Source organism: Colobus angolensis, unplaced genomic scaffold (genome assembly GCF_000951035.1).
Source record: "Colobus angolensis palliatus isolate OR3802 unplaced genomic scaffold, Cang.pa_1.0 Scaffold8, whole genome shotgun sequence".
In the NCBI taxonomy this organism is placed as follows: domain Eukaryota; kingdom Metazoa; phylum Chordata; class Mammalia; order Primates; family Cercopithecidae; genus Colobus; species Colobus angolensis.
Window position 1 is genome coordinate 4416300 of NW_012121820.1, and position 24663 is coordinate 4440962.

The following is a 24663-nucleotide window of genomic DNA, read 5'->3' on the forward strand; positions in this document are numbered from 1 at the left end:
ATCTCATGAGTAGCTGGGATTACAGGTGCCTGCCACCACGCCCAGCTAATTTTTGTATTTTTAGTAGAGACGGGGTTTCACCATGTTGGTCAGGCTGGTCTCTAACTCCTGACTTCCGGTGATCCGTCTGCCTCGGCCTCCCAAAGTTCTGGGATTACAGGCATGAGCCACCGTGCCCGGCCAATGTTTTATTTCTAACAAATATAATGCAGCAATATCATTTGTAATAATGAAAAACTGTGGCTGGGTGTGGTGGCTCACACTTTTAATCCTAGCATTTTGGGAGGCCGAGTCGGGAGGATCACCTGAGGCCAGGAGTTCAAGACCAACACGGCGACACCCTGTCTCTACTAAAAATACAAAAATTAGCTTTGCAAGGTTGCGCATGCCTGTAGTCCCAGCTACTGGGGAGGCTGAGGCAGGAGAACTGCCTGAACCTGGGAAGTGGAGGTTGCAGTGAGCCAAGATGGCGCCACTTCACTCCAGCCTGGGTGACAGAGCAAGATCAGTCTCAAAAAAAATAAAAATAAAAATAAAAAAATAAAAATTGGGCCAAGCGCGGTGGCTCACGTCTGTAATCCCAGCAGTTTGGGAGGCCGAAGTGGGTGGATCACCTGAGGTCTGGTGTTCAAGACCAGCCTGGCCAACGTGGTGAAACTGTGTCTCTACTAAAAATACAAAAAATTAGCCAGGCATGGTGGTGGGTGCCTGTAATCCCAGCTACTTGCGAGGCTGAGGCAGGAGAATTGCTTGTACTTGGGAGGCTGAGGCAAGAGAACTGCTTGAATCTGGCAGGCAGAGGTTGCAGTGAGCCAAGATTTTGCCACTTCACTCCAGTCTGGGCAATAAGAGCGAAACGCTATCTCAAATAAATAAATAAATAGAGAGAGAGAGAGAGAATAAAGTCAGCCTTGAAAAGGATGGACATTCTGATACATGCTACAACACAGATGAAACTTGAAAACATTACTATGCTGAATGAAATAAGGCAGTCACAAAAGGACAAACAGCATGATTCTACTTATATGAGGTACCCAGAGAAGTCAAGTTCCTAGGGACACAGAGTAGAATGGTGGTTGCCTGTGGTCAGGAGGGTGAAAGTGGAAGTTACTGTTTAATGGGTATGCAGTTTTAGTTTCGTAAGATGAAAAGGGTCCTAGAGACCTGCTGCACAGCAATGTTGAGTGTGCCTAACACTACCGAACTGTGCACTTAAAATTGTTAAGATGGTTATTTTATTTTTTATCTTATTTTATTTTATTTCTTTTAGTTTTGAGACAGAGCTTTGCTCTTGTCGCCCAGGCTGGTATGCAATGGCATGATCTTGGCTCACCGCAACCTCCACCTCCCGGGTTCGAGATATTCTCCTGCCTCAGCCTCCCATGTAACTGGGATTACAGGCGTCCGCTACCACGCCCAGCTAATTTTTGCATTTGTAGTAGAGACGGGGTTTCACCATGTCGGCCAGGTTAGTCTCGAACTCCTGACCTCAGGTGATCCACCTGCCTCAGCCTCTCAAAGTGCTGGGATTATAGGAGTCAGCTACTGTGCCCGGCCTGTTACATATATTTTATTACAATTTTTTAAAAGATAACAAATCTACATATGCTAACATGGTTAAATCTTTAAGATTCCTTGCTAAGTGGAAGAAACAAGTTACAAAATGCCATGTATAATTTTTTTTTAAAGAAGCAAAACAAACCAAGACAATGTTATTGGTAATATTTCTATGAGTACATACGTATGTACATAAATACAAAAATGTCTGGATACACATCAAACTGATAATAATAATTAGCTTTGGGGAGGGCCAGATGTGTGGGGGAGGGTGGCCAAAGGTGTTTTAGCTGTAATTTTTGTTTAAAGGGGAGTATATTCATGTAATTAGAGGCTAATAAAAAGAATATTCCCTTCTTAAAAATCCAGGGAAAACAGATGCTCCAGGCATACACACCATGCTTAGTGTGCAGCTTTGTTCACCCAGGACACAGGGCTTGTGCCCCTAGTTCAAGAGAATCATGTGACTGCGAACAACCCTGCCAGTACCTGAGGGCTAAGTTACAGCTGTACTGAGCCATCTACACTTCTTCAAATCCGCAAGATTCTTAAGTGCCCCAGTTCACAAGGGGAAGAACATCTTTCCAAGGAGGTGGAAAAAGTTAAGAGTTCCAGAGTGAGGACCGGATGTGGTAGTTCATGCCTGTAATCTCAACACTTTGGGAGGCTGAGGGGAGCAGATCACCTGAGGTCAGGAGTTCCAGACCAGCCTGGTCAACATGGTGAAACCCTCTTTACTAAAAATACAAAAATTAGCTGGGTGTGGTGATGCACGTGTGTGGTACCAGGAGAACTGCTTGAACCCGGAAGGCAGAGGTTGCAATGAGAGGACATCGAGCTACAGCCATCCAGCCTGGCAACAGTGCAAAACTCTATCTCATAAAAAAAGAGTTCCTGAGTTTTCCATGACCTGGTGCTTAACAGCACTGATCAAATAAACATCTGTAATGAAGCTGACGACAATGAAATGTCTGGTTCCCACCTGCCACCCTATGTCCCAACCTTGCCTGTAAGTGGTCCATACATACTGAGAATTGGCACAGAAAGAGTCATCACAACAGTATCACAGGTGGGAAAAGTAACTTGAGTAAACTGATGTTCCCCTCCCAAAACAGAAGTCCCAATGAACACAAAATGCAGACTTTAAAGAGTTGGGAAAACGTTTACCAAAACACTTTTGGCTAGTAATTTCTGAGAACAAAGGATTCCACAGTTGCTAGCCAAATGATCTTGTGGAATAAATGAGCAGCGTTTGTTCTGGCTTAGCTGTCACATGCTTGGACAAGAATACAAGGTACAGTAATGACAATGATTCACATTTTCTTTCTCAAGCAAATTCATATCAATTATTTCAACTGATCCAATTAGGAATTTGTTTACTCAGAATAGTGGGAAAGATGGTGTTGAGTTAGTTGATTCTTTAAAGTGATACCATCCACTCAACAAATAGTTCCTCTGGGTCATCCATAGGCTCCTGTGCCTCTCAAGGCCACCTCCAAAGAGGGACCTTCCCTGACCATGTTTTCTCAATAACCCTGACATATGACACGCTTGATCCTTTCCCATCAGTTATTTTATCATCAAATGAGGGTGAGCTCCATGCAGGCAGGGGTCTCATCTGTTCACTGCCCAGCATGAAGCACTCAGATTATTTTGTAAAACAGACGGTGTGCTGTGAGGTGCCTTAATTTGAGCTGATGGAAAAACAAGGAACTTTCATTAGCTGATGCACCAAGTTAGAAGCAAGCCTACATTTGACAATGCTTCATTTTAGTGGAGTGGTGTGGTAGACTAGCACCTGTCTACAAGAGGTGACGGGGTGCCCATCTCTTCCCTAGTTATATCATATTGCTAACTTTAAATTGGCTGTGGCAGGGTATTTACGTGCAGAAACTGGCAGATGCTACGAATCATTTACCAGCACCCCATTGATTATTCTATACCTCAATGGGAGACTACTTTTTTCCTCTATTCAATGTACAGAATTTCTGGATTTTTTTTTACTAACACTATTTTTAAGCATTAGCATTATAACTCTTCACCTCCAGGCTTGAGAAAATTTTCTTGAGATCATGAAATGTGTTTTGGTAGGAAGCTGTTATTATGTTTCCCTTAAGAGGCAAATGACATCACAAATACATACACATACATACATTTCTTTTTTTTTTGAAACGGAGTCTAGCTCCGTCACCCAGGCTGGAGTGGTGCAATCTCGGCTCACTGCAAGCTCCGCCTCCCAGGTTCACGTCATTCTTCTACCTCAGCTTCCGGAGTAGCTGGGACTACAGGCACCCGCTACCATGCCCGGTTAAATTTTTGTACTTTTAGTAGAGATGGTGTTCCACCGTGTTAGCTAGGACGGTCTCAATCTCCTGACCTTGTGATCCACCCACCTCGGCCTCCCAAAGTGCTGGGATTACAGGTGTGAGCCACTGTGCCCAGCCACGTAAATTTCTTTTGATCACTTTGTTCCCAGTTTTTTTCGCTGTGATAAAACACTTGCCTGACATTTTATTTATTCAACATGTGTGCATGTATCTGTATGTATATAATAAAACCTCTGATAACAAGGAAGAAGTTCAGTCTGGTTTATTCCCAACAGTTGTCAGTTTTAGAACCCAGACGTGTCTTTGGCTTGTTACTGATTTAAAAACAATTATTAATTTTTTTTTTTTTTGAGACGGAGTCTTGCTCTGTTGCCCACGCTGGAGTGCAGTGGTGCAATCTCGACTCACTGCAACTTCTGTCTCCCTGGTTCAAGCGATTCTCCTGCCTCAGCCTATTAGCTGGGATTATAGGCAGACACCACCATGCCTGGCTAATTTTTTTGTATTTTTAGTAGAGACGGGGTTTCACTATGTTGGCCAGGCTGGTCTCGAACTCCTGACCTCGTGATCCACCCATCTTGGCCTCTCAAAGTGCTGGGATTACAGGCGTGAGGCACTGTGCCTGGCCCAAATATTAATTTTTTCAACAAAAGTTTCAGAAGAATGGTGGCAATGGGTGCCAGAATACAAGAAGCAGTGACGTTGAAGAGTGAAACTACCTGGAACATAACTTAACATTAGGTTATTTAAAAGGCCTTTCTGGATTTCATTTCCCAATGCTTCCAAGCATCAGTGTATTTGTCCAGTGACTGTAATAATCTTTGCGGTCTTAGCCAACATCCTGCATGTGGGATATTAAAGTATTTTCAATACCACTGAATTTTTAATTCATTCTACATGAATTCTACCAATATATAAGTGTGATACTATTCCTATTAAGCTGTCCTTGACTCCACAGGGAAGATGAATTAGAGGCATCTAAAAGACAGGGCAAATTATTTATCACTTTTTTTTTTTTTAACAGGAATGGTTTTTAAATTTGAAGAGTTACCTTATTGAAGTGATCTCCAATCACATGCCATATTCGAGACCACTGCAGTCGGATCCGATTCATGTTGTAGTATGATATCTCCACAATCTTCTGCAAGCTGAACATGCGAGGATGGTGGGGGGAAGCCAGTTCATCCATGGACACAGCACACAGCCAGCGGACAAAGTCAACTACAGGCCAGACCCAACAACACACGCAAAGCCTCGTTAGGAACAGTCAGACGGTCACAGCATGAGGCTTCTGCAGTTGTCACAGGTAAGTCAAATACATACCTATTGCATTTCCATCCAGTCTGGTAGATCCAGTAAAAATTCTAGGAAGATAATTCCAGACAAAATAAACATTAGGCCGGGTGTGGTGGCTCACACCTGTAATCTTAGCACTTTGGGAGGCCGAGGAGGGTGGATCGCTTGAGGTCAGGAGCTCAAAACCAGCCTGGCCAACATGGTGAAATCGTGTCTCTACTAAAAATACAAAAAATTAGCCAGGCATGGTGGCGGCACCTGTATTCCCAGCTACTTGGGAGGCTGAAGCAGAAGAATCACTTGAACTCGGAGGCGGAGGTTGCAGTCAGCTGAGATTGCGCCACTGCACTCCAGTCTGGGCAACAGAGCCAGACTCTGTCTCAAAAAAGAAAAAATAAATAAATAAAAAATAAACATTAGATTTGGTAGCCTGAGGGCAATTCTGCTTCTGTCTTAGCACTGGGCATAAAAGCCAGATGACCTCTGGTCACACAGTTTTCTTTTTAATTAGATTTGGAAGATGAAGTTTCTCAAACTCTCAGACAAGGCAGAGAGGAAACATCAGATCTGACACCTCCACTGAAATAAACGACGTGGTATTAGAAGTATAGAACAGTTCAAGGAAAGTGAACTGAGTTGAAAGCAGAAAAGCCTATAGTGAGCAGAAGAGAAAGTGACACATCAAAAGACGGGGAAGCCCAGGTGCAGTGGCTCATGCCTGTAATCCCAGCACTTTGGGAGGCCAAGTCGGGTAGATCACTTGAGGTCAGGAGTTCGAGACCAGCCTGGCCAACAAGGCGAAACCCCGTCTCTACTAAAAATACAAAAATTAGCTGGGCATGGTGGTGCATGCCTGTAATTCCAGCTACTTGGGAGGCTGAGGCAGGAGAATCGCTTAAACCTGGGAGGCAGAGGTTGCAGTGAGCCAAGATCGCACCACTGCACTCCAGACTGGGTGACAGAGTGAGACTGTCTCAATCAATCAATCAATCAATCAATACATAAGATACAGTAAAAGAAATGACCAGAAGTAAAATGATATACTAGAAAATATCTATTTAACACAAAGAAGGCCGTAATAATGGAGAAGACGGGAACAAAAAAGACATGACATTATACATACTTAACAACAGAGGCAACATACATGAGTTGAAAAAGGATAGAATTAAAGGGAAAGATGTTGGTATAAGGAAACCACATGGTTAACAGAATATGATGAATATTAAAATAATAAAATAAAAAGGGAAAGATGGACAATGAGACAATGTCCAGAATAGGCAAATCTGTAGATCAGATTACAGTGACTAAGGAATGGGGGAAGGAAAGAAAAGGAAATGGAGAGTGATTGTTAATAAGTATGAAGCTTCTTTATGGGAAGTATCTCTCCTGGACTTTTAGGTCAAGTTTTGAGTAAAGAGAAATAATAGAAAAGTTTTGAGGGGAAAGAAAAAAGAAAAGGAAACTGTCAACTCAGCCAACTCTCATTCATGGGTAGGCTTTTTTTTTCCTTTTTTTTTTTTTGAGATGGAGTCTCACGCTGTCGCCCAGGCTGGAGTGCAATGGCACGATCTCGGCCCACTACAACCTCCACCTCCTGGGTTCAAGATATTCCCCTGCCTCAGCCTCCCCGGTAGCTGGGATTACAGGCATGTGCCACCATGCCCGGTTAATTTCTTTTTTTTTTGTATTTTAGTAGAGACGGGGTTTCACCATGTTGGCCAGGATGGTCTCAATTTCCTGACTTCGTGATCCGCCCACCTCGGCCTCCCAAAGTGCTGGGATTACAGGCGTGAGTACCGGTAGGCTTTTAATCCTAAACTCTTCTTGTGATTTTTTAAAAAATAATCTCTACTAAGGAAACAAGGTAATTTAAATATCAACATAAACTCTTATTTTTGGTATAATTTGTCACAATGTTAAAGTTATAACTTTTCTAAAAGGTCAAAACGCAAATAAATGTGACGCTTAAGCAATTTGTAGCTAACAACACTTGTATCAGTTAAACAAATTAGGAATCATTCATGTCTAGTAACTACAAAGAGGCCACCAAACCACTGGGTAGTTCAGGGTCACTGAAGAATAAAATCATTACCTATCCACAGCTACAACCACACTCTGTGAGCTGGTCTCACCAACCGATTCTTGGAAGCTGGCCATCTGTCTTTTATCCACTCCACCACTCACCAAATTACCTGAAACACAATGCACAACATCAGCAGTACTTCAAAAACAGTCAAGTATTTAGAACAAAGCATCCTGTTATGCCAACGTGCAGGGACACAGGACACAAATGGGAATGATTCTGCAAGTTCAAAAAACAAACAAAAACCCACTGATGATAAAAGTAAAGTTATGTTTTCGCATTTGGCATTTAAAACATATCCTTAGTATAAGCTTTCTTGTTTGTACCAGCCATCTATCTTTCTCTATAATCTTTTACCTTTTTGTAGTATTAAAGGCCTATAGTTAGGAAAACAAATTGGAATCAACTGATACTAATCCAGAGCTCCTAGAACATGTAATGGCTCACACCTGCTGAATGCTTGGTGCGCTTCACAGAATTTCATTCCACTCAGCCTCACGAGTACCCTAAGAAGTGCGTGCTATTACAATTCCCCATTTTCCAGTCCATACTTTTAACCATGACAGTGTACTATTCCATTCATTAAATGGGACCTAGAAGCCTGCACTCTGTAGTTGGATGGCTTGGGGCTTGAATCCTACCTCTGCCACTCCTTTGCAGTATGATGTTGCTCATATTTTTTCACCCCATGCCTCAGTTTTCTGAATTACAAAATGGGGAAGGTAACAGTCCCTGTTCTCATTGGATTGTTACGAGCATGAAATGAGTCAAAATATATAAACTGAGTGCTCAGAATATGACGTGGCACATTTGTTTGCCCTATTTACTATTATTACTATGTTACATCTATCAGAAGAGTCTCTGAATCCAATGTATAGCCAGAGAAATAATTCTACTTGCATAAGAATACAAGCCCCCCCCCCCCAATAACGATGGAAGAAATGTTGAATCTACCCTTTAAAATCTAGAGACACAAATACACACCCCTCTAATGCCAGGCACTAGAGATTTGGTCATTTTAAAGCAAATAGTTTTTCTCCCCAATACAGGTATATAAAGAAAAGTAATGCACCCTACTGACTTTGGTAAAATAGACATTCTACTCAACAGTTTAATCACAATTAAGGGAGCTGAAGCAGCATGTCCACTTGCATTCATGAATACACTGTCAGATGGCACAAAAGGAAGAGATGGTTTACATGACAGTCCTGACAAGACAAGAAGGGTTTCATCCCCACTAGCTTGCAAATCCGTGACTGTCAGCTGGGGGACCTGGTGTCTTACCGAGGCCAAGGCCCATGAACTCTTCTCCTGCCAATGTGTGGCCCTTCAGGCTCCCTTCTCTTTCACGCCCGGATCCAGACAGGTAGCGCGTCTTCACACCGGTTCCTATCAGCTGAGCGAGCTCCAGCTGGCTGATGCATTTCAAGATCTAAGAGAAAGAAGGCATGAAGAAATGAGTTCCTACCTTACAGCTAGAAAAAGGGCACTGTAATCTTAAGTTAGTCATTAAAAAAAAGTTGGTTCAATGGAGTTATGCCATATAGATGTTTATGCAAATTTAGCAACTCTCAATAAAGAGAGAAAAAGCCTTTGACTGGGGCGGGGGAATTCCTCCCACCATGCCACTTAATTGGCACATCATTTAGTCACCCCCACCTCCTTTTTCCACTCTCCTCATGAGACGACAAGACACCAGCCTCATTGGCCTCAACGTTGCTCCTTTAACTTGTCATCTCTTGTCCTATCCCAGGGCTTTTGCACTCACTGCTCCTTATGCCTGGGATGTTGTCTCCGCACGGCTCACTCCTTCAATTCCCAGCTCAGACACGTGTGTCCCTCTCAGAGAGATCTTTCTTGTGAGATTGCACCTTCCCATTACCATGCACTGCTCATACTTCCTTTTTCTTTCTTTTTTTTTTTTTTTTTTTTTGAGGCGGAGTCTCGCTCTGTCGACCGGACTGGAGTGCAGTGGCCTGATCTCAGCTCACTGCAAGCTCCGCCTCCCGGGTTTACGCCATTCTCCTGCCTCAGCCTCCCGAGTAGCTGGGACTACAGGCGCCCGCCACCTCGCCCGGCTAGTTTTTGTATTTTTAGTAGAGACGGGGTTTCACCGTGTTAGCCAGGATGGTTTCGATCTCCTGACCTCGTGATCCGCCCGTCTCGGCCTCCCAAAGTGCTGGGATTACAGGCTTGAGCCACCGCGCCCGGCCCCTTTTTCTTAGTATCACTTTTTGGCATTAGACCATATATTTATTTGTTTGTTTCCTGCCTTAGGTGCCAAGAGGACATTAACTCTGTCTTGTTCACTGCTGAACACTTAAGTCCCTGGCACTTAAAATCATTGGCAATCGTTAATTGGTTTAACTAAAGGAATGAGAATATGCTCTACAGCAGGCATGCAGTGGGAGATGACGCTGGATCTCCTGGTCCTGAGGGGCGCCTCTGGTGCTTGAGGACGCACATCTGCACATGGGCCCTCTCCCACCTGAAGCTCAGCCGTAGAAAGAGAAACTGGTCCCAACTTCTGTCAGAGGAAACACTGGCTACATGAAACTTACTGAGGAATGGCACGTAGACCTCCAGGGAAACCCTAAGGAATTTTCATGGGAACTTCTCACTGAACCTCAGTGTTGCTTTTTACGCTTACCTTACAATTCAGTCCCAGGGTCCAGGACTCCACTAGACTCCACTATACCACTGAGCAGTGTCGAGTATCTTTACTTATAAATTGCTTTCCTCTTGACTGAGAAATAGACTTAATTCCACCAAAGAGAATCATCCCCTGATTTCTTCACACAGCATGATACTATTAAATTACTATTAGTAAGCTAGTAATGCCCTCCCTTTTGCAGAAGCTGGGGACAGCTGACATCTCAAGTATGTCACCAGTACTGAAAGGTCAAGGGCTTATTAGTTCCAAGCTGATTTCTCAGGGCTTCTGACAACCACAGAGGTAGCTAATTAGTTTTTAACATTTCTAGATTCTGCCATATACTTGGCAGGCAGCAGGAACCTCATATTGATAATATCTCCCAGGCTAAAAAAATGTTTTAGAAGAAAAAGCAACTATTCATAGATTCTCTAGGTATTATGGCTCCCTAGAAGGCAGGAAATGATTTTAAAAAGCACACAACTCAAAATATTTTTTTTTTCTTTTAGAGACAAGGTCTTGTTCTGTTGCCCAGGCTGGAGTGCAGTGGTGCAATCATGGCTCACTACAGCTTTGAACTCCTGGGCTCAAGCAATCCTGCTGCCTCAGCCTCCTGAGTAGCTGGGACTACAGGCATGCACCAGCATGCCTAGCTAATTTTAAAAAAAATTTTTTTTAAGATATGGGGTCTTGCTATGTTGCCCAGGCTGGTCTGGAACTCCTAGCCTCAAGCAATCCTTCTGCCTCAACCTCCAAAAGTGCTGGGATTACAGGTGTGAGCCACTGTGCCCAGCTATAACTCAGTTATTTCTAACATGGACTACTCACAATTGTGACATACAGGGGAAACGCTGGTGAAGAGGGGCAAAGCCATGTGCCACAGAGATGACAACAGGTAACACCATTGAATTCTTACTACTTGCCAAATAGTCCCAAGCCCTGTTCATTCTCATAACCAACCTATGAAGATTGTAGAGATGAAGAAGTTGGGACTCGGTGACTAAGTAACCTGCCTACGCCATCCAGGCAGGAAGAGGTAGAGCCCCAAATCGGACCCCAGTTGAGGGGCTCTAGGGCCTTTACTCTGAGCCATGTGGTCCACATGGGGAAGAAGGATGACAGCAATTTTCTGTCTATGTCAAACTGTCCTTTACATTCTTCACAGCCTCTCTATTCTTTCACAGTTTTCTCTCTAAACAAAAAAGTAATACATGTAGATGGTAGAAAAAATTAGAAATTAAGAAAAAAAAAAAGAACAAAAGTTTCCATAATTCTCTCTCTCAGACAGAATGCTAACGCTTTGGTCTGTCCTTTCAAACTCCATTCTCTGTGTATTTTGCCATGAGAGACAATGCCTCACAATGTCTTATAACAACTTGTAATTTTACTGTGACCATTTTCCCACAATAGTCTTTAATATCATCTTTTATCCTCTTTTCTGAAATCTCTTTTAATTCCTAGGTAACCCTCCTCCTTTCCACTTATTTTTCTTGCAATCTATTTGCTGAAAAACCTGGTCATCTGCTCTGCAGGTCTGTCACACCTAGAATTTCCAAGCTGCACCCTCATATCTAACATGCTTCTCTGTCCACTATACTTCCTGTAAACTGGCAATATAGGCTTGAATCGATTTAGATTTGAGTTTGGGCTAGAACATTTCTTAGGTAGTATTGTGTACTTCCATCAGAGAGCACACACTATCTGCCTGTCTTTCTTTTCCACTACATTATTTTAGATAGCCACATAACATTCTAAAAAATGCTGTACCATACCTTTTTAAAGAAGTAGCAATGTCTTATATTGTTGGGACATCTAGCTCTTTTTAGCCCTTTTCCCCAGAAAAACTAAAACTACAACAAATATCCTTTTAAATACATTGTTGTATGCATAAGTAACTATATCCTTGCGTGAGAATCTTAGAATACTGTTTTAAAAATAAGTGAACTCACTGGCACTCTCCCTAACAGCTCATTGTGACTGTCAACCATTTCTAATCAGGCTCCTAGCTTTGTCTTAAAATTACACATTGATGATAGGAGCTCCCAAGCTCCCAAGAGGTCCATAAGGACTAAAAAACAAAACAAAACAAAAAAAAGTGGCGCTAATATGGAAAGAAAGTTGCAACAACAGAAGTACACTTCATAGGGTACACTGGCTGTTGGGTGCAAGGGTGCTCACTGTGAGCTGGTGCACCTGAACTCACCCCCACCTTTCACAGCCCCAGAGAGGGTGACTTTCAGATACATGAGGCACAGTGAGGCTTGACTTCAAGAAAAACGGAACTGACCAAATGAGATCAACAATGAATAAAAGAAGCCAGGAGTCATCCTAACTGAGAAAAGGCAATTCAAAGAGACACATACCTCATGCCAGGAATTCCCGAGGTAGTTGCCATCGGTGTGAGCCACTGTGATAAGTGTCTTAATGGTGTCGATGTTTTTCTGCTTCATTTCTGTGATGCTGGAGCTGGCTGTGAGCAGGGAGAAGCGAGCAAGAGCCTGAACATAGGCATCTCGTTCCAGCTGTAACAGAAGCCCAAGAGAGAACACTGTGACTCCAACCGTAGTGTGGCCATTCTCACATCTGCAGGGCTGGCACACTGGGCTTCTCTGATACCTTTTGTATGCACACTGACTAGCTTTCTGCACATTAGCACAACAGTTATTCCATGCTAATGCCCTCTTGCTTTTGGAACATCTTGCAGAGGCTATCTATGCACTGCCACATGTTTGAGAAGCAGCTCTCTCCTTTCTAATTGACTTCAGTCAAACTTACCTGGCCCATGTTCCACTATGTCTGTTGAACGCTAAGACTGTCATATACATTGACATCTGCAACAATTCTGCCAGGCAGGTCTGTTTTCTCAAGTTTACAAATGAGGAAGTGAATTGGTGTCTTGGAGAGACATTAGCTGAGCCAATGTCACATGGTTGGAGAAGGGGCAGAGCAGGGTTTTGAAAACTAGATAATCTAACTTCAAAGCTTGTGGTCTTGGTATAAAAGAAAATGTCTAACTGCAAAATGAATGGGAACAGAAGATTGAGTTTTTAGGAATAAATGGGGTGCAACTTCTGACTTACGAAGTGATGCATGGGATTGCCAACCCCCTTATTTCACAACAGTTTCAGAATTACATTTATTTGCTTGAACTTTTCAAGTTTCAAAAGGTTTACAGACATATTCATATTCATATTCTTCAGGGAGGAGTTGGAAATATGGGAAATTATAATAAAAACTGATGTTAAAAAGAAAATACTATTGGCCGGGTACGGTGGCTCACGCCTATAATCCCAGCACTTTGGGAGGCCAAGGTGGGCGGATCACGAGGTCAGGAGATGGAGCCCATCCTGGCTAACACGGTGAAACCCCATCTCTACTAAAAATACAAAAAATTAGCTGGGCATGGTGGCGGGCGCCTGTAGTCCCAGCTACTTGGGAGGCTGAGGCAGGAGAATGGCATGAACTCGGGAGGCGGAGCTTGCAGTGAGCCGAGATCTCACCACTGCACTCCAGCCTGGGCAACAGAGCAAGACTCCATCTCAAAAAAACAAAACAAAACAAAACAACAAGAAAATAGTATTTTTAAGCACCAAAGCAGGCAAGTTAGGCAGATGAACAGGAAGTCTATGTTGTCAAATCCAGTCAAGTAGCTTGGACACTACCTATCCTTTTTTTTTTTGGAGATGGAGTTTCACTCTTGTTGCCCAGGATGGAGTACAATGGTGCAATCTCGGCTCACCGCAACCTCTACCTCCTGGGTTCAAGCCAGTCTCCTGCCTCAGCCTCCCGAGTAGCTGCGATTACAGGCATGTACCACCACGCCCGGCTAATTTTGTATTTTTAGTAGAGATGGGGTTTCTCCATGTTGGTCAGGCTGGTCTCGAACTCCTGACCTGAGGTGATCTGCCTGCCTCGGTCTCCCAAAGTGCTGGGATTATAGGCGTGAGCCACCGTGCCCAGCCTACCCATTCTTAAAGACAGTTTTAATCCGTATCTCCATTTTTGCCCCTAACGAGCTGTCACCACAAAGCTATGGCATGAGTAAGTAGTTTGCTAAGACTCTTGATTAATCGAAAATTTCTGATCATTTCTAAGTTTTGCCAAATCTAAAAGAACACAACCCACCAGTATCTCTGGAGCGTTGCTGACTGAACACCCACCTGCATTCCAAAGATGCAGGCAATTCGGATTGCACATCGGATACCTTCCAAACACAAGGAGGCCACTTCAGTGTCATCACAGTTCTGGAGTCCGATGCTGTAGGCTGCCAATAGTGGCGTCCACACCAGCTATCAAGGAAGGAAGGTTTCAGTAACATCCAGAGTTTCAGCGTGGAAAGAGTACTTCTAGCTGGCCAGCTTCAGAATCAGGCTTAGCCACATGCTTGCTAAGTTCTCAGGATACTCACTTTGAACATTGGGCGGACGTGGTCCAGGTGAGTGGCACTCGTAAACGGGGCTTTCGCATGGCTCACAGCCTCCATCAGAGCTTTGGCTGTTTTAGCCATTTGCTCCATCTCTAAGTTGTACAGGAGCCGCCGCTGCTTTTCACTAGCTACATCTATAAAGTAAGAGAACGATAGGTGTGGCCAGCTATCACTGAGGGCTGGCTACATGCCATGCACTGTTTCAAAAGATACACAATGATTAACTCCTAAATCCTCCCAACCATCTCGTGAGTCCGTTACAAATATTATTACCATTTAACAGATGGGAAAAATGAGCAGGTAAGTCACTTGCCCAGGGTCATACAATTACTAAGTAGAGGAGCTGGGACTTGATCTAAGGCAGTGTGGCTCTAGAGCCTGTACTCTAAACCACTATCCTTTGCTGCTTCTCAAACGGTGAAACTGACAGCTCCCCAGGGGCCATAACTAATAGAATTCTAATCAAGGTGGGCACAATCACCACTGAATTAAAGCAAAGTTTTAAGGAACACTTTTTGGGAGTAATTTAGTTCTCAGATTACTAATTTTAAATTCCTTCTTGCTCATCAGAAATCTAGCAAGACAGTGACATTATAAAAGACCCAACATAATCACAATAATTAGTTCAATCACATTTCCTATTCAGATATCTAGATATGCACATTAAATTTATCACCAGAGTATCTAATCATGCATTCTGATACACTAACAAATTAGAACTAGAAGAAATAATCTGCCATTAGACCTTACTCTGCTTAGTAGATTTGGTTGCAATCGTGAGCTCTTTTGTTTCTTTCATTGCAATTTTCTTGCCTTCTATCTCTTCATAGATGCTTGAGAGATACTCTTCTGGCAGATCTTTACTATCATTGATACCCCGATTCATTTTAATATACTGCTCTTTTGTCATTTTATTTTTTACCTATAATTAAAAAAAAATTAAAAACCATTTCAAAAACATTCAATTGCCCAAGTAAAGCCACTTATTTAGCTACTACAACATGTAAATCATTGAACTACTTTACCTGAGGACTGTGCAAGTCTGTAGTTAGCATAATAATTGAATATGCTAGGACATAAGCAGTGTCAGCACTAGCAAACAGAGTTTGCCTGGAGAAAAAAATTCAAGATATCAATACTCATGGTGATGAGGTTTAGAAGGTACAATGCTAACAGAGACACACTTCATGAGAAAAGCAGCCGATTACTCCCCTTGATTCCAAATGAGGCAAGAGTTTTCACGCTTTCATCATCACTGAACAAGACTTAGCAACCCAGAGTGTAGAAAAAGCTCATCAACAATCTGTATCAAATTTTAGGCTTCTTTGGAAGGGCATGGTGGCTCAGGCCTGTCATCCCAGCACTTTGGGAGGCAGAGGTGGGTGGATCACCTGAGGTCAGGAGTTCGAGCCCAGCCTGGCCAACATGGTGAAACCCCATCTCTACTAAAAATACAAAAATTAGCTGGGCGTGGTGGCAGCTGCCCATAATCCCAGCTATTCAGGAGGCTGAGGCAGGAGAATCACCTGAACCTGGGAGGTGAAGGTTGCAGTGAGCCGAGACTGTGCTACTGCACTCCAACCTGGGTGACAGTGTGAGACAGTCTCAAAATAAATAGATAAATAACTAATTAAAATTTAGCCTTCTTTGAATAAAGCAATTTCAAATAATTTTTTAAAAAAGACTCTAAGAAGCATCTGGGGCCAAGACTAGGGCGAGGCAAGTGAGCAGGTCAGGAGACCTTACACTTGGTGCCGACCCTGAGAGGGCAGCTCACCACATTTCACGCACTAAGTGCCTTGAGTGCCTCCCTGCATCCTGTCCTGTTCCTGAGAACATCTATTTTGTGCCATGCACTGTGCTAGACATGAGATATAAAGATGACTAAAACTGCTGTTTAGCTGTTAGTTATAGTCTATATTATCCATTATAACATTGAACAGTACAAATACCATGGAAAATATTTATATTGTTCTAAAAAATATGCTGGTGAAGTCTGACTTTTTTGCCTTAGTCAAGAAGAGAAGGACAGCAATATGTGGATGCACAGCCTCATACAATATGAGGCTGAAGCTAGAAACTGTTCTGTCCAAACTGTCCATAACAGAAACAGTAGAAATTTTGAAGAACACAACAAAGGTATTTTAATATGAGATGAAACTGGGTCACATATTGACTGACTAAGCAAAACACACCAAGGCTTCCAGGTCCACATAAGAGATACGTTTAAAGTAAACAGCATCTAATTATGCCTTCACAGAGAGTTCTAATATCCATTTGGTTAAAATGATCATATGCTGCCTTTGCCAATCCTGCCACCTCCTGGGGACAGCCTGCCATATACTTGGAAGACTGGGAGCAATTAATATGCAAACAAAGTTGACTGGAGAGGCAAAACTGTTATTAAAATGTTTCAACCAGGTGTGGTAGCTCACATTTGTAAATCCCCCACTTTGGGAGTTCGAGGCAGGGGGATCCCTTGAGGCTAGGAGTTCAAGACCAGACTGGGCAACATAGTGAAACTCTCTCTCTGCAGAAATATGATACAAAAAATTAGCCAGGCACAGTGGCATGCACCTGTAGTCCCAGCAGTTCAGGAAGCTGAGGTGGGAGGACTGATCGAGCCCAGGAGATCCAGGCTGCAGTGATCTGTGATCACACCACTGTACTCCAACCAGGGCAAGAGAGCAAGATCCTCTGTCTCAAAAAAAGTAGTTTCTACTGAACAATTTCCACATCATGGTCACAGTATATTCAGACATATTTCTTTCTTTCTTTGTTTTTTTTTTTTTGAGACAGAGTCTCGCTTTGTTGCCCAGGCTGGAGTGCAGTGGCATGATCTCAGCTCACCGCAAGCTCCGCCTCCCAGGTTCACGCCATTCTCCTGCCTCAGCCTCCTGAGTAGCTGGGACTACAGGCACCCACTACCACGCCCAGCTAATTTTTTTGTATTTTTAATCGAGACGGGGTTTCACTGTGTCAGCCAACATGGTCTCGATCTCCTGATCTTGTGATCCACCCGCCTCGGCCTCCCAAAGTGCTGGGATTACACGTGTAAGCCACCGCGCCTGGCCGACATATTTCTAATTTAATGTTCGATGGAGAGAACATGAGTTTATTTCTTTGAGACAGAATCTACCTCTGTCATCCAGGCTGGTGTGCAGTGGTGCAATCTTGGCTCACTGCAGCCTCTGCCTCCCAGGTTCAAGCAATTCTCCTGCCTCAGCCTCCGAGTAGCTGCGATTACCCAGCTAATTTTTTTTTTGTATTTTTGGAAGAGATGGGGTTTCACCATATTGGCCAGGCTGGTCTCAAACTTCTGACCTCAAGTGATCTGCCCGTTCTAGCCTCCCAAAGTGCTGGGATTGTAGGGGAGAGCCACTGTGTCTGGCCCAAACATGAGCTTCTGAGTTAAAGAAATTCATATTCAATCCTGGCTCTGCTCCTTACTAGCTGATTAATTTTGGACCGGTTGCTTCATCTCTCAGATTCTCAATTTCCTCATCTGTAAAACAGGGATACTATTCCTGGGCTTGCCATTCATCAAATTAAATGCATTGAAACCCATGGCATGGCCCATACACAGGGGGTATTTAATAATGGTTTGTTCCTCTTCCTATTTCCACTTCTTACAAAATCACAAACTGCCCTGCCCATCAGAAAAGGTCCGCAGATAAAATCACGCACTTTGATGGTTTTTATTAGTTATGTAGCTATTTCTGTAACCTTGTCATCAGTATGTAATGAAAGAAAAACCAAAATCCTTGAGATCTACCCCGTATATTAAATCAGGGGAACTGTTTCTGATTAGGGAAGAGGTGCCCAATTGTCTCCTCTCAACTTATGAAACTACTCTTTTACAGTTGCTAACAGCATGGGCTTTAACTGCGTGATCTTGGGCAAGTTAATCTCTCTGGTCCTCAATCTCTCTGTCTGTAGAATAGGGACATAAACAGATTGCTGTGAGGTCTTATGTGAACTAATCCCTTACCACAGTGCCTGGCCCACAGTAAACAAAAGCTTCAGTTGCTTGGCACAGATATACAAAGATTAAACCCCAACCAAATTAAAATTAGTGTTCTGAGGCAGGCAAACAGATGATCTGGGAGGGACTCAAAATCAGTGCTTACCCTTGGTTGCATTCTATGTATCTTGCAGCAAACTTCTCCATTAATCGGTCAATCTTTTGGGCTTCCCCAGGTAGGCGGAAACCTTCTAGGAATGTCCGCAGGGCTGAGACAAATTCTTTTTCACAGAAGTCAAGTTGGTCCACGTAGGCATACATCACCTCCTTGTTGAACCTTGTGCTATCTCCCAGAAAATCGCCTACTTGGGTCTAAAACATACACACTCACTTATATCTAGAAATTGTCAAATACAAACCCACAGCAAAACCCAGCAGCCAAAGGGTGGAGTCAGAATAGCCTGGCCCTAACTGCCCAGAATAGGCTGGACTGCTAAAAAAGATAGGGAACTCCCTGACCTGCCCACCCACCCACCCACTCCAGAAGCAGCCTGTCCTGCATGGATGAAGGAAAAGGAGGAGGCACAACAGACTTAAAATGGAGAGAATGATGGGGCACACTCAGGAGGTTAGTTGCAGACAGGCAGCCAGAAGAACTGTTTCTGGCAGTCAAGGAACACTTCCAGCTCTGATACTTTTTCAGCAAATATGCAGCCACCTGCTGGGAGGCTAGTTTATTCCCATCAAAGAGCTTTCTGCAACACTAGCCAAAGGAATACGCAGGACTGCTGTAACCAGGGGGTGGACAATAGACAATGTACTCAGGGCCAGCCAATCTTGAGGTTAAAACTGGTGAGGGCTCACAATCACCTGACAGAACTCACATGCAAGTGCTACACCCCCAGCCTTACAGAATCCAGGCGCTCCTCCTGGTGCAGGAATTGGGCTATATCTTCAACTGACGTTCCCAGCATGCCCTGCTCCTGGAGAAACTGGATCCCCCTCTTGGGTTTCTTGTTGAACCTGTTTCAAGCATAGATGGGACGCAAGTTGCTTATTTCAAAATCTGGAGGACAGCAAAAGCTGGTATTTGAGATAAATTATAATAGAATACTATGAACATGCCATCACATATAAGCTAGCAAGGTCATGTCTGTACTGGCAGCTTTTCCAAATTCCATCTTCAATTTCTGACCCAGCTACACCTGGTCAGAGTCTGCTGGTTGTCACCTCATATCCACTATCTCATTCTCAACACTAACAGAACCCTACATGTTTAGTTGGGCACACTGCCATGTAGAATAAAAACAACATTTCCCTGCCTCCCTTAAATAAAGGATGGCCATGTGATAAACTTTCAGCCAGCGAGATAGGAGCAGAAGTGGTGTGGGTACTTCTAGGAAGGACCCTTAAACAAAGCCAACTCAGGTGGGAAGTCTGCTCTTTCCTCTTTTTGTTCTTTCCCTCCTCTTCTCCAGAATGTTTGTGGGATGGCTGGTACTCCAGCAGTCATCTTATACCATGAGACCACCCTGTCTGGCTAAGTATGGTGAAGCAGACAGATAAAAGGAGCCAGGATCTATGATGTCCTTAAGAGCCACTGTAGCAGCCTTAGACTGTCTGCTTTTGGATTTCCTTGAGGGAGAAATACAAAGTTAAGCATGTTATTTTGTATTTATTTGTTTCTTTCTCTACTTTTTTTGCTTTTGTTTTTGTTTTTTTAATTTAAGAGACAGGGTCTCACTGTGTTGACCAGGCTGGTCTGGAACTCCAAGTGATCCTCCCATCTTGGCCTCCCAAAGTGCTGGGATAACGGGTGTGAGCCACCATGCCCATTCCATTTTTTATTTCCTGTTAAAGGAAGGCAAAGCTAACCAATGTATAGACTCAACTTATTATTTACCAGGCCTGAGCTGCAGGGTGATATTCATGGGTAAGCACAAACTGGCAAGCGTCATGAAAGACACGGATGGGGCAAGGAAGGAAATTAACTTGGGGCCTGTTTAGATAGTGCAGTTGCTACAGGCCTCTGAGGAAGAGATGTTTTACCAAGTCTGAGGGATGAAAAAGAGCCAAGAGAATTTTAAGCAGAAGGCACCATGGTGAAAAGAGCTGGAGGTGTTCAAGGGACTGAAAATACATTGCGTGACTCAAGGGAATTGGCAGATGAGATCAGCAAGGGAGGCCAGAGGCTGGGTCAGGCCACGATACAGAACAGAAAACCTAGAATGACTTAGGCAGGAGAGTGATAAGACTTGATTTATGTTTTAAAAAGATTAGCTGCTGTGGGCAGAACACACTGGAGGGAAGTGGGGTGGTGACAGCAGAAATGAGAAGATGAAACATGTCAGTTAATAAGTGAGTACTGTAACTTCAACTCTTAAATTGAATTTACTAAGTTAACTAATCATTCACAAGTTGGAATATATGATTGTGTATGTGTTGATGTGTGTAAAAGACTGGAAAGAAACACATAAAGATTTACCAATGATTGTGATGATGATGCTGTGGTTATATGGGAGAATGTCCTTTATTTTTCAAAGAGATTTGGTTAAGGTCTCATGATGGCTACCAATTACTTTGAAATGGTTCAGAAAAATATACACATAAATAAAACAAGATTCCGTTCCAAGATGGCCGAATAGGAACAGCTCCGGTCTGCAGCTCCCAGCATGATCAATGCAGAAGACAGTGATTTCTGCATTTCCAACTCAGGTACCTGGTTCATCTCACTGGGACTGGTTGGACAGTGGGTGCAGCCCACAGAGGGCGAGCTGAAGCAGGGTGGGGCATCGCCTCACTCAGGAAGCGCCAGGGGTCGGGGGATTTCCCGTTCCTAGCCAAAGGAAGCCGTGACAGACCATACCTGGAAAATCGGGACATTCCCGCCCAAATACTGCGCTTTTCCAATGGTCTTAGCAAACGGCACACCAGGAGATTATATCCCCTGCCTGGCTCAGCAGGTCCCACGCCCACGGAGCCTTGCTCACTGCTGGCTCAGCAGTCTGAGAGCAACCTATGAGGCAGCAGCCTGGCAGGGTGACAGTCGTCCATCATTGCTGAGGCCTGAGTATGTAAACAAAGCAGCCAGCAAAGCTTGAACTGGGCGGAGCCCACCACAGCTCTGCAGGGCTGCTGCCTCTGTAGACTCTACCTCTGTGGGCAGGGCATAGCTGAACAAAAGGCAGCAGAAACTTCTACAGACTTAAACGTCCCTGTCTGACAGCTCTGAGGAGAGCAGTGGTTCTCCAAGTATGGTGTTTGAGCTCTGAGAACAGACGGACTGCCTCCTCAAGTGTGTCCCTGACCCCTGTGTAGCCTAACTGGGAGACACCTCCCAGTAGGGGCTGACTGACACCTCATACAGGTGGGTGCCCCTCTGGGACGCAGCTTCCAGAGGAAGGATCAGGCAGCAATATTTGCTGTTCTGCAGCCTCTGCTGGTGATATCCAGGCAAACAGGGTCTGGAGTGGACCTCCAGCAAACTCCAACAGACCTGCAGCTAAGGGACCTGACTGTTAGAAGGAAAACTAACAAACAGAAAGGAATAGCATCAACATCAACAAAAAGGACATTCACACCAAAACCCCATCTGTAGGTCACCAGTATCAAAGACCAAAGGTAGATAAAATCACAAAGATGGGGAGAAACCAGAGCAGAAAAGCTGAAAATTCTAAAAACCAGAACACCTCTTTTCCTCCAAAAGATTGCAATTGCTCCCCAGCAATGTTCCGGAACAAAGCTGGATGGAAAATGACTTTGATGAGTTGACAGAAGTAGGCTTCAGAAAGTTGGTAATAACAAACTTCTCCTAAAGGAGGATGTTCAAACCCATCGCAAGGAAGCTAGAACTTTGAAAAAAGATTAGACAAATGGCTAACTAGAATAAGCAGTATAGAGAAGACCTTAAATGACTCTTGATGGAGCTGAAAAGCATGGCATGAGAACTACGTGATGCATGTACAAGCTTCAATAGCTGATTTGATCAAGTAGAAGAAAGAGTATCAGTGACTGAAGATCAAATTAATGAAATAAGGAGAGAAGAGAAGTTTAGAGAAAAAAGAAACAAACAAAGCCTCCAAGAAATATGGGACTATGTGAAAAGACCAAATCTACGTTTGATTGGTGTACCTGAAAGTGACAGGGAGAATGGAATCAAGTTGGAAAACACTCTTCAGGATATTATCCAGGAGAACTTCCCCAACCTAGCAAGGCAGGTCAACTTTCAAATTCAGGAAATACAGAGAACACCACAAAGATACTCCTAGAGAAGAGCCACTCCAAGACACACAATTGTCAGATTCACCAAGGCTGAAATGAAGGAAAAAATATTAAGGGCAGCCAGAGAGAAAGGTTGGGTTACCCACAAAGAGGACCCCATCAGACTAATAGCGGATCTCTTGGCAGAAACTCTACAAGCCAGAAGAGAGTGGGGGCCAATATTCAACATTCTTAAAGAAAAGAACTTTCAACCCAGAATTTCATATCCAGCCAAACTAAGCTTCATAAGTGAAGGAGAAATAAAATCCTTTGGACAAGTAAACACTGAAAGATTTTGTCACCATCAGGCCTGCCTTACAAGAGCTCCTGAAGGAAGCACTAAACATGGAAAGGAACAACCGGTACCAGCCATTACAAAAACATGCCAAAGTGTAAAGACCATCGATACTAGGAAGAAACTGTATCAACTAACAGGCAAAATAACCAGCTAACATCATAATGACAGGATCAAATTCACACACAACAATATTAACCTTAAATGTAAGTGGGCTAAATGCCCCAATTAAAAGACACAGACTGGAAAATTGGATAGAGTCAAGACCCATCAGTGTACTATCTTCAGGAGACCCATCTCATGTGCAGAGACACACACAGGCTCAAAATATAGGGATGGAGGAAGATCTATCAAGCAAATGGAAGGCAAAAAAAAGCAGGGGTTGCAATCCTAGTCTCTGATAAAACAGACCTTAAACCAACAAAGATCAAAAGAGACAAAGGCCATTACATAATGGTAAAGGGATCAATTTAACAAGAAGAGCTAACTATCCTAAATATATATGCACCCAATACAGGAGTACCTAGATTCATAAAGCAAGTCCTTAGAGACTACAAAGAGACTTAGACTCCCATACAATAATAATGAGAGACTTTAACACCCCTCTGTCAATATTAGACAGACCAACAAGACAGAAAGTTAACAAGGATATCCAGGAATTGAACTCAGCTCTGCACCAAGCGGACCTAACAGACACCTACAGAACTCTCCACCCCAAATCAACAGAATATACCTTTTTCTCAGCACATCGCACTTATTCCAAAACTGACCACATAGTTGTAAGTAAAGCACTCCTTGGCAAATGTAAAATAACAGAAATCACAACAAACTGTCTCTTAGACCACAGTGCAATCAAATTAGAACTCAGGATTAAGAAACTCACTCAAAACCACACAACTACATGGCAACTGGACAACCTGCTCCTGAATGACTACTGGGTAAATAACAAAATGAAGGCAGAAATAAAGATGTTATTTGAAACCAATGACAACAAAGACACAACGTACCAGAGTCTCTGGACACATTTAAAGCAGTGTGTAGAGGGAAATTTATAGCACTAAATGCCCACAAGAGAAAGTAGAAACAATCTAAAATTGACACCCTAACATCACAGTTAAAAGAACTAGAGAAGCAAAAGCAAACAAATTCAAAAGCTAGCAGAAGGCAAGAAATAACTAAGATCAGAGCAGAACTAAAAGAGATAGAGACACAAAAACCCTTCAAAAAAATCAGTGAATCCAGGAGCTGTTTTTTTAAAAAAGATCAACAAAATTGATAGACTGCTAGCAAGACTAATAAAGAAAAAAAGAGAGAAGAATCAAATAGATGCAATAAAAAATGATAAAGGGGATATCACCACTGATCCCACAGAAATACAAACTACCATGACAGAATACTATAAACAACTCTATGCAAATAAACTAGAAAATCTAGAAGAAATGGATAAATTCGTGGACACATACACCATTTCAAGACTAAACCAGGAAGAAGCTGAATCTCTGAATGGACCAATAACAGGCTCTGAAATTGAGGCAATAATTAATAGCCTACCAACCAAAAAAAGTGCAAGACCAGATGGATTCACAGCCGAATTCTACCAGAGTTACAAAGAGTAGCTGGTACCATTCCTTCTGAAACTATTCCAATCAACAGAAAAAGACGGAATCCTCCCTAACTCATTTTATGAGGCCAGCATCATCCTGATACCACAGCCTGGCAGACAAAACAAAAAAAGAGAATTTTAGACCAATATCCCTGATGAACATCAATGCGAAAATCCTCAATAAAATACTGGCAAATCA

At 43.1% G+C, this 24663-nt stretch overlaps 1 protein-coding gene across 1 annotated transcript in view; it reads right to left on the reverse strand.

The window, feature by feature from the left end:
- The window catches only part of ARFGEF2 (ADP-ribosylation factor guanine nucleotide-exchange factor 2 (brefeldin A-inhibited)), a 104998-nt gene that overhangs the window by 33178 nt on the left and 47157 nt on the right, over positions 1–24663 (reverse strand). The window contains exons 16-26 of the mRNA XM_011929190.1: positions 19218–19329; positions 18473–18678; positions 15368–15452; positions 15093–15264; positions 14325–14476; positions 14077–14205; positions 12280–12438; positions 8548–8695; positions 7273–7372; positions 5208–5248; positions 4936–5105 (exon numbers count right to left, since the gene is read on the reverse strand). Coding sequence (XP_011784580.1) covers positions 4936–5105; positions 5208–5248; positions 7273–7372; positions 8548–8695; positions 12280–12438; positions 14077–14205; positions 14325–14476; positions 15093–15264; positions 15368–15452; positions 18473–18678; positions 19218–19329 — 1474 coding nt within the window. The remainder of the gene's footprint in view (positions 1–4935; positions 5106–5207; positions 5249–7272; positions 7373–8547; positions 8696–12279; positions 12439–14076; positions 14206–14324; positions 14477–15092; positions 15265–15367; positions 15453–18472; positions 18679–19217; positions 19330–24663) is intronic.